At 41.1% G+C, this 10784-nt stretch overlaps 1 protein-coding gene across 1 annotated transcript; it reads right to left on the reverse strand.

Annotated features, from left to right (window-relative positions):
• Positions 1 to 698: 698 nt before the first annotated feature.
• Positions 699 to 10502, reverse strand: BCL2A1 (BCL2 related protein A1). The gene is made up of 2 exons (XM_055556150.1): positions 9909 to 10502; positions 699 to 968 (listed from the first exon to the last, which is right to left on the reverse strand). The coding sequence occupies exons 1-2, from the start codon at positions 10326 to 10328 to the stop codon at positions 861 to 863; spliced, it is 528 nt and encodes a 175-aa protein (XP_055412125.1). The 5' UTR covers positions 10329 to 10502; the 3' UTR covers positions 699 to 860.
• Between the last annotated feature and the right edge of the window lie 282 nt (positions 10503 to 10784).

Consider the following 10784-nt stretch of genomic DNA (forward strand, 5'->3'; position numbering starts at 1 on the left):
CCACATGTAACCATTCAGGGGCCCTGGGGTCTTCAGAAAACTTGGATCCCAGAGGCATGTGGGCAGCAGACCTCACCCACTATCAGTCTAGACTGTGGTGTAGTGGTTTAGTCGATAAGTTATGTCTGACTCTTTGTGACCCCCAAGGACTATAGCCCGCCAGGTTCCTTGGCCTATGCAATTTTCCAGGCAAGAATACTGGAGTGGGTTGCCATTTCCTCCTCCAGGGGATCTCCCTGACCCAGGGATCAAACCCGGGTTTCCTGCATCTCCTTCTTGGCAGCGGATTCTTTACTGACTGAGCTGCCTGGGAAGGGGCTTCCCTGCTGGCTCAGATGGTAAAGAATCTGGCTGTAATTCGACCCCTGGGTCGGGAAGATCCCCTGGAGGAGGGCATGGCAACCCACTCCAGTATTTTTGCCTGGAGAATTCCCATGGACAGAGGAGTCTGGCGGGCTACAATCCATGGGGTTGCAAACAGTCAGATACGACTGTGTGACTGAGCATAGCACCTGGGAAGTCCATCAATCTAGACTACTGACACTGGAAATGATTTGGGGGTAGTGGACACACCCTTAAGAAAATCTGCCAAAGACGTCACCTTCCGGGTCATCCTTCTCTTAGTTCAGCCCCTGTTCCCTTTATTGAGCTTTACCATTTTGTTGTTAGACTCCCAGACAGTACACATCACATATACATACAGTTTATTCACTAAAATGGGGAGAAAATTCCCATAAGTCCAGAATGTCAAGTTACATCATCAAAGTTCTCTGTTTAGAAGTAGAAGTAAGTGTTGACAGTACTTCTTGTATGAGTTTAAAAAATTAGACAAATTTCACAATGTGGAGTGTCCTTTTCAGTCAATAGTATTGCTTCAGGCGACATAATGTTTCACAGATCTTTCCTGTAACTTCCAGAAAAGTCAGCCAGCCAGATTTGGTTTCAAACTTCTTTACAAACCCATTTTCCTACAAGAGAACAAAGTTAACATTTTAAAAAATCAGTGGAGACTAAATTTGTTGGAATGAAAAGCAAATAAACTTTCATTTAATTAATGTAGGTAGTCTTCTCTATATTTTCACTGGTTTTATTCTAGTCAGCCTCATTACCATTCTCTATCTTCAATTCCAGACCACCCTAGAGCAGTACTGTCCAACAGAAATATAGTGCAAGCTACATACGTAATCTTTTTAGCCACAGGTTTGGTTTTTTTTTTTTGCTGGATCTTTCTTATTTCCCCAAGCAGGGATTGAATCTTCTCCCCTGGAATTGAAACCATAGAGTCCTAACAACTGAACCACCAGGGAATTCCCAGTAGCCACATATTTAAAAGTAAAAAGAGGCAAAATTAGTTTTAAAAATATAATCAATTTATCTAAAAATATTATGATTTTGGGACTTCCCTGGTGGTTCAGTGATTAAGACTTTGTGCTTCCAATGTGGGGGGTGTGGGTTTGATCTCTGGTGGAAAACTAGGATCCCACATGCCTTGCTGTGCATGGCCAAAAATAAATAAATACATAGATAAGCAAACAAATAAATTGTGATTTCAATATGTAAGCACGATGGAAATAAGATATTTTACTTTATTGGTACTATATCTTTACAATCCAATGTGTGTTTGAACTTACAGCATATCTCAATTCAGACCAGCCACACTGAAACTGTTCAACAGTCACCAGTGACAAGTGGCTACTGTATTGGATGGCATAGCGCTAGAGGGTAGAGAGTCTATCTTCCCCCCCTGCCCCCCACCCTCTTTTTCTTCTGAATGTTTGGGACTAAAATATGCATTTATTAAATAATTTTATTTATTGATTTGTTTTTGGCTGTGCTGTGTCTTTGTTGCTACATGCAGGCTTTCTCAGTGCTCAGGCTTCTCGTTGCAGAGGCTTCTCTTGCTGTAGAGCAAGAGCTGTAGGTGCTTAGGCTTCAGTAGTTGTAATATGTGGGCTCAGTAGTCGTGGCTTTCCAACTCTAGAGCACAGGCTCAATAGTTGTGGCACATGGGCTTAGTTGCTCCAAGGCATGTGGGATCTTCATGGATAAGGACCGAACCCATGTCTCCTGCATCGGCAGGTGGATTCTTTACCATTAAGCCACTAGGGAAACTCCTTTGTGCTGAGAGTCATGAGGATGCAACAGTAAAGTCAGATTACATTCATTCCTTTTTTAATCAGACTTTTTTTTTTTAAGAAGCATGTAAACTGGACCCCCTGGAGTAGGAAATGGCAACCCAATCTGGTATTCTTGCCCAGAAAATTCCATGAACAGAGAAGTCTGGCAGGCTATAGTCCATGGGGTTGCAAAGAGTTGGACACAACTGAGCAACTGAGAATGCTTGCACACATAAACTGGACACTGTATTTAATTAACTTTTGATATATTATAGAGCACCCTCACTGAAAAGCACCTCTGAGCTTATCCAGCCTAATGTCCTCTCTTATTTTGACAAATGAGGAAACAGAGATCCAGAAAAAAATGTTATGTAAGTAAGGTTACCTGATTTCTTAGTACCTGGACTTGTACTGAAATGAAAGCACTGCTCTTTTCAATCCATAAATTTTCAAACCACTCCCAAGAAGATTAGAAAATTGTTTAAAACAATTTTTTTAGATGTTCATCTAGTAAAGTTCCATTTCTGGGGTTACAAACGTCTTCAAGTAGTTCGTAGTTCACAGTCTAGTGTGACTAACATATTTACATAAAGTGTAAACCAAACATATTTCTTTGACTGAGAACTCAGTAATGCTGTGGAACTGTCTTTTGGAGCATCACCGACAGCGAAGACTAACACCATTCAGAAGAATTTTCCATTGAAAAGATTGCATAAGAAAGCCAACTTCCGCCTCCATGTGAAGTGTGACGTCATGCCTGGAGATGCTTGCTGTCACATGCTCACAGAAGGGACAGGCTGCTCCTGCTTTTCTTCCTCTTTCTCCTGCCTTTACACACTCAGGCATTTCCCACCCATCCCAGGTGTGGGATCCACTTCAGTGCTCCTCTTCCTAGAATTTCTATAAACCCCGTACTGTGGGGGCAACTCTACAATGATTTTTATTATTATCACAATGATCACCATTACGATCAGGCAGTTAATGGTTAATATGTCACCCTCTTATATTTATTAAAGTTCTAAAGCAACAACAAAGGAAAAAAACTGACAATTCAGCTATATGAAGATTCTTTTTTTTTTAAGCTATAAGAAACTAAAATAAGAACAACAGACCAGGATACTATTTATTACACATTTGCCATGAAAGAGTTCATTCAAACATAAGAGGAAATCATCAAGCCCTCAATAATTTAAAAGGCAAAGGCTGTTGAGAAGATAAATATCAATCATGAGCAAGTATATGGGGAAAAAACTCCACATTATCAGCTGTTAAATTCACTTTGTAATGGAATCTTACTGTTTTTTAGACTTATTAACTTGACCTTGTTAATAGAAGTCTATTAAACCCTCAAGATTATGTTTAATGGTTCCATCTAATGCTGATCAAGTTGTGAGCTTGTCCCATTGGTAGCAAAACTTTTGAAGGCAATGTGTATTCCAAAGTGTATGAGTAGTGTGATTATAGATGAACCAATCATTCTATTGTGAGAAGGTGATCATGAGGCAGCCTTCTTTTTTTTTTTTTTTTTTTTTGAGGCAAGGAATAAGACTTTATTTGGAAACCCAGCTGACTGAGAAGATGGCAGACTTTAGTCTCAAAGTAACCATCTGTTGGGCCCTGGATACCAAGTTCTTTTCTAGTGTCAGAGAGAGAAGCAGTGAGGAACTAAAGTCAAAAGGCAGAATGGAGAGGGAGGGGCAGTGAAAGGCAGTCTTCTTTTATGCTGTGGGGGTGGAAAACCATCTCCATGTTTAGTATTGAAGCATTATCTCTAAGAAGGAAAAACAGAAAACAACCCAAATGTCTAGCTGTTGGAAATTGCTTAAGTAAATTATGATGCATAAAAATGATAGGATAGTCTGTAAACATTGGAAGTGTTAACATGGAATATGTAAGGCGAGTTATTTTAAAAATTCCTCTGACGGCTCTGATCACTCTGCTATGTGGGGAACAGAGCATCGCAGGGCAAGCTTGGAAGCAGGGAAGCTGGGAGGAGCCTATTGACACAGTTAAGTGAGAGAAGACAGTTGCTCCAATGTGCTGGGTGTGCAGAATCAGAATCTGCTGATGCGTCAAGTGCAGGGTATGCACGGAACGAGTCACAGAGGACTCCCAAGGGGAGAGAGCTGAGCTGGTCAAGTGGAAAGGATACTCCATAGATACTCCCTGAAGGAGCCCTCAGGGAGACCTGAACTACATCTAACCTTTTTCTTCATTAAACAATTTTTAAATCTCAAGTTAAAATTCAAAAAGATATACAAGAAGAATCTGGCCCCCAAATCTATTTTATATATCAAAGGATATATAAAAAATTTTGAGCTTGTATTACATCATTTTGGAAATGCCTTTGCCAGGCTGAACACTTGGTTAATCATCTACATGCCTGTGTAGGTCCTTTGATTTGCCCTCAAATTCACCAGACCATTATTGAGAGCAAGATGATCATAAGAAAATAAAACCTACTTTGCATAACACTTATGACTCAGACTTCAACATGCTGGTTACATGGAAAGCACCAGTTCTGATTATACATTCCTACTTTCAAAAGGGGCTTTCTTTTGGTATTAGAGTAATTTTAAGAATTTGCATATTTAAACTTTTTGGAATTTTCCATGTAACCTTCACAGTTGTATTATATCTGACAGTTTACAAAACACTCTTACAGAAAAGTTCTTTCAACTTTTAACGGTATATATTATTGTCTTTATTATACATTATGTGAGGTGAAGTGAAAATGTTAGTCCCTCAGTTGTGTCTGACTCTTTGTGAACCCATGACTGTAGACACCCAGGTTCCTCTGTCCATGGGATTCTCCAGGCAAGCATACTGGAGTGGGCAGCCATTCCCTTCTCCAGGGGGTCTTCCCCACCCTGGGATTGAACCCGTGTCCCCTGCATTGCAGGGGAATTCTTCACTGTTTGAGCCACCAGGGAAGCCCCTATATTATGGAAAATATTATTTTATATTATATTAGGAATTTGGGTCTCAAGTGACTTCAGCAACTCACCCAAGATCACACTTCTAGTGAGTGGGAAAATCGGAATTTAGATCTCACTTTCAATGCTAGTTCATTCCATCACCCCATTAACAAATATTTGCTGACTATGTTCTATACCACAGGCCCTGGGCCAAGCATGATGTATTCAGTGTGCATGAGGTAGAGGTGATTCCTCTCATGTGAAGCTGGAGGTAGAGTATCCTTTCCACTCGACCAGTACAGGGGCAGGAGAGTGTTTTACTGAAGTGGGCAAAAGCAGGAAAGCCACCTGGCTGCAAAGGAAAGGCAGTCCCAGGCGGTCAGATGAGTGTCTTCTCAGACACATTCTACTGGTTTTTAAGAACCAGCCTTTCCTCATGAATGCCAAAGACTGCTAAAAAAATAATAATAATGGCACTGGCTCTCCTGTCAGACCTACGAGAGCCTTTTCATTTCTAGCACGTCACGCTGGCAGAGGCAGGAGGAAGTAATGGTAAATGTGGAAGAGGAATAACAAGTGACATGAGAAGCAGCAAAGAAAAGAAAGAAAGAAAGGAAGGGAGAAACAAGGGAGGGGGAAAGGAGGGAAGGAAGAAGGAAAGAAAAGCAGCTCAAGATGATAAAAATGAAAAAAGAATAAATCTCACTGGTTCCCCCCCACTCTCTTTAGGGCATCTGTTTTAGATGGTGGCTAATATCTAACTATATAGCTGGTGATATAATTTCTGGAGATTACACCTATCTATTCAGGGAAGTTGGGCTTCCCCAGGTGGTGCTAGTGGTAAAGAACCCGCCTGCCAGTGCAGGAGACATGTGAGACTCGTGTTCGATCTCTGGGTGGGGAAGATCCCCTGGAGGAGGAAATGGCAACCCACTCTAGTATTCCTACCTGGAGAATCCCATGCCCTACAGTCCATGGGGTGCAAAGAATCGGACACGACTGAGTGACTGAGCAGATATTCAGGAAACTTAGGCGATACTATGATGCTACTAATTATAACAGTAGCTCGAAACTTGTATTGAGTTTCCTGCTTAAGAAGGCTTTCTTTCTTTCCGTGCTATTCTCTAGAACTCTGCATTCAGTTGGATATATCTTTCCCTTTCTCCTTTGCCGTCTGCTTCTCTTCTTTTCTCAGCTATTTGTAAGGTCTCCTTAGACAACCACTTTGCCTTCTTGCATTTCTTTTTCTTTGGGATAGTTTTGGTTACCACCTCCTGTACAATGTTACAAACCTCCACACACCTGTACCACCCCCGAAAGATTAGTAGCCTTCTAGAATTTCTCAGAGACAATTCCATACCATCCACTAATTATGAATTCCAGGAACTTACAACATTTACTGTGAATAAGTTAAAAATTTTCAGGAACATTTCTTAATATTTTGTGTGTTACAAATACAGTGCAAGCTTATATGTTGTTTTTGTTACTGTTGTTGAGTCACTAAGGAGACATGTGAGACTCGTGTTCCATCCCTGGGTGGGGAAGATCCCCTGGAGGAGGAAATGGCAACCCACTCTAGTATTCCTAGTACTCTAGTGTCTGACTCTTTGCAACCCCATGGACTGTAGCCAGATAGGCTCCTCTGTGCATGGAATTTTCCAGGCAAGAATACTAGAGTGGGTTGCCATTTCCTCCTTCAAGGGATCTTCCTGACCCAGAGATCAAACCTGCATCTCCTGCAATGGCAGGCAGAATCTTTACCATTGAGCCCCTCATATGGAGTTTGCCAACTAGGATTTCTCTACACATAGACCTCTGTGCTAGAAACCTTCCTGCATTCATTTGAAATCTACACAGCATAATAGCTGGAATTTCCACCCATCCTTCAGTATAGCTCCCCACAGCAACCAGAAGAGAACATGACCAAATATCTTGCATGCTTTGTCCAGCCCCAAGTCAGGCTGAGTTCCAAGAAAAAAAGGTGATAGAGAAAGGAGAGTGATTGAAGGAAACCCTTTCATTATGCAGAAAGATCTCAAACAAAGTGCAAAAGACATCAAGTAAAACATTAATACGTGTGATTTCATCAACTTTTAAAACATTTATGAGCACCAAAGACATCTATAGTTTTAAAAAGCAATCAACATATTAGACGATATCCACCATATACAAGGGGCTTCCCAAGTGGTATTAGTGGTAAAGAATCTGCCTGTCAATGCAGGAGATGTAAGAGACATTCAATCCCTGGGGAAGATTTCCCTGAAGAAGAAAATGACAACCCATGCCAGTATTCTTGCCTGGCAAATCCCATGCACCGAGGAAACTGGTGGGCTACAGTCCATACGGTAGCAAAGAGTCAGACACGACTGAAGTGACTTAGCATATATAAAACATATATATATATATATATATAATAATTTGTGTCCAGAATATTCCAAGAATTTCCACAAATCAGTGAGAAAAAGACAAAAAATGGGAAAATGGACACAGGAGAAAAATAGGCAGTTCCCTGAATAAGAATTACAAATAGTCAATAAACATATGAAAAGATGCTCAATGTGAAAAGACACTAGTAATCAAGGAAACTGATTTTAAAAAGAATTAAAACAGCAAGACAGAAGACTTCCCTGGCAGTCCAGTGGTTAAGACTCTGCGCTTCCATTGCAGGGGGCATGGGACTAAGATTCCATATGCCACAGGGTGTGGACAACAACAAAAAGATAATTAGGTATGTATTTTTAAGCCAACAGAGTAGGGAAAATATGACAGACCACCATAACATCATATTAGTCAGCCGGGATGAAAGGAAATGTGGTGTATTCCATCAAGCTGTGATAGGGGGGTAACTAGGTTAGAATCATTTAGGAGGACAAGCATCTACTAAGTTTGAAAATGTGTTGACACCATGACTTAGCCATTCTATATCCCAGTATTCATCCTAGAAAAGCACACATGCACAGGGAAGACATGACTAAAGATATCCAATGAAGTATTGTTCATGAGAGCTCTGGAATAACTCGAAATAAATAACTATCCATCAGCTAGAAATGATCATTCAACAGCATTCACATACAACAGCATATATGTAGTACTCTTTTGTGTGTATGTGTGGCCATGTTAGGACTTCCCTGGTGGCTCAGACGATAAAGCATCTGCCAACAATGTGGGAGACCCGGGTTCAATCCCTGGGTCAGGAAGATATCCTGGCGAAGGACGGGATCTTAGTTCCCCAACCAGGGATTGGAACCCATCCCCTTGCAGGAATCTTAACCACTGGATCTCCGGGGAAGTCCTTGTGCTGAGCTCAGTCATGTCTGACTCTTTTGGACCCCATGGACTATAACCTGCCAGGCTTCTCTGTCCATGGGATTTTCCAGGCAAGAATAGTGGAGTGGGTTTGCCATGCTCTCCTCCAGGTGATCTTCCTGACCCACAGATCAAGCCCATGTCAAGAACTATTTACACAAACAATTTCTGAAAGGCTACCCATTCCAGTATTTTGGCCTGGAGAATTCCATGGACTGTATAGTCAATGGGGTCGCAAAGAGTTGGACACAACTGAGCAAATTTCACTTCAAATATTAGTATTAGTATTGTTAAATATTATTTAACAACTTATAATTTTTTTTACAAAGAAGTGCTATGTATATTTTCTATAGATATATCCAACAAGCATTTTTTTTTATTAATAGGGATGCTTTGCATGTAAAATAATTGATAACAGTGGACAGCTTTGAGAAGAGGGGAGGCCAGGGATTGTGGGTTGAAGAGAGGATCTATGGGAAATCAGTGCTGTAAGAAAAGTGAGCACTGAGTTTACTGGAATATCAAGAAAAGTATGTGCATTCAGCTGGGACAGGCCCCTTATCAATGAGTTGTGTGGGGTTTCCCTGGTGGCTCAGACAATAAAGAATCTGCCTGCAATGCAAGACACCCGGGTTCGATCCCTGGGTCAGGAAGAGCCCCCTGGAGGAGAGCATGACAAACTATTCCAGTATTCTTGCCTGGAGAATCCCATGGACCGGGGAGCCTGGCAAGCTGTATAGTCCATGGGGCTGCAAAGAGTCAGACACGACTAAGCATGCATGATATGCTACAATTTGAGTTGTGATCTAGGACCCCTGCATGGTCTCAGTTTTTGAGGCATTGATAATAAAGTGAATTTTTATTTGGAAAATCTTGAATAGATTCTAGCTGGTGATATAGTACATTATGTTTTTTAAATCACCAAGCTTTACTGGCCAGAATTTGGTATATTAGAAAACTGGGTGGGGCAGGGAGAGGGGGCAGGAAGCAACAAACTCGCAAAAATTTACACCTGTCTTTTGCAACATAATAAATACCTAAATATAACAGATTCTAATACCAACTCATTCTGTACTAATTCTACATTGTCATGACAACCCTGGCAAGAGCTCAGTCCTGTGGACTAGACTCTGAAGAAGCATTAGGGAGGTGCTTTATTAATCCCCCAAACTCACTTCTTCAATTTACACTGTAGGTATAAAAACTGAAACCTCAAGTGTTTCTCAGCTATAAAATTTTAAGATTCACTGGAAATCAGCTAGAAATGTCTTTTTTTATTATTTTAATTTGTTTGGCTGTGCTGGGTCTTAGTCGCACCATGTGGGATCTAGTTCCCTGACCAGGGATTCAAATCCAGGCCCTCTGAGTTAGAAGTGCAGAGTGTTATCCAGTAGACAACCAGGGAAATTCCTCTTTATTTTAAAATTTAAAAAAAAAATTAAAACAAACTACTCAAAGAAAATATAATCCTTTAGGTAAATCTCTTTTTTAAATTACCAAAGAGACTTGCTATTTCATTTCCTATTTTAAAGTAAAGAACAAAGAAGAATACTTCCATCACACATACCCAGCCTCCATTTTGCTTTATCCACTCTCCTGTGTTTTCGGTGATGAACTCCGCCACAAAGTAAGAAATGTCCTTGCACATGTCCATGTCTGAGGCAATACACTTGCCCAGAAGTTTCTTGCTAAGAATACCTTCAAAGGCGAATATGGTTACAATCCTGCCCCAGTTAACAATGCCATCTTCAAATTCCTTTTCCATCACTTGGTTGAATATTGTTCTGGCGGTGTCTACGGACACCACATCAAACTTATCCAAGCACTGCTTCAAAGTCCTTTCCACTTCGTCCTGGACAGAGGAAGCCACGTCTTGTAACACCCTGGATGTTTTGCTTGGCTTGGATCCAGGTTGCTGTATCTGCAACACATATTTCAGATAGTCCTCGGCCAGCCCGTGAACGTAGCCAAACTCAGTGTCAGTCATCTTCTCCTGGCTGGGGAGCAGAGTCTTGAGCCTGCTCACCTGCAAGTGACCGAGACAGTCTGAAGCTCAAGCTTGTGGAGCCTGGCGAAACATGACACATGATAGTATCTGGAGGCCGGTGGAATTTCTGTTTGCATCATCTAAAGCTATCCTTCCTCCTGGTCGCTTTCAGGCGTGGGCTGCAAGTGAAAGAGAAAGTATAAAATGTGAAAAAGGAAAATGTCTCAAAGACAGGACACTTCCTCATCCTGTAAGTGATTAATGTAGCTTTTGAAGCCTTAAATTCAAAGAAGTGGAGGAATCAGAACCCTCCTGCATTGCTGGTAGGATTGTAAAACAGTTTTCATGAACTTTTACTGTGAAAAATTTGGCAGTTCCTCAAAAACTTAAATATAGAGACTTTCCTGGGGGCCAGTGTTTAATTTCCACTTCCAACACAGGGGACGCAGGTTTTAT

The sequence above is a fragment of the Bubalus kerabau genome, chromosome 19 (assembly GCF_029407905.1).
Source record: "Bubalus kerabau isolate K-KA32 ecotype Philippines breed swamp buffalo chromosome 19, PCC_UOA_SB_1v2, whole genome shotgun sequence".
NCBI classification, from domain to species: Eukaryota; Metazoa; Chordata; class Mammalia; order Artiodactyla; family Bovidae; genus Bubalus; species Bubalus kerabau.

Excerpts from the sequence above, each read along its gene's own strand:
- BCL2A1 (XM_055556150.1), bottom strand. The coding sequence starts at position 10,328 with ATGACTGACACTGAGTTTGGCTACGTTCACGGGCTGGCCGAGGACTAT. Across the intron at positions 969-9,908 it reads TAAAGCAAAATGGAGGCTGG|GAAAATGGGTTTGTAAAGAA; the intron begins GTATGTGTGATG and ends GTTCTCTTGTAG.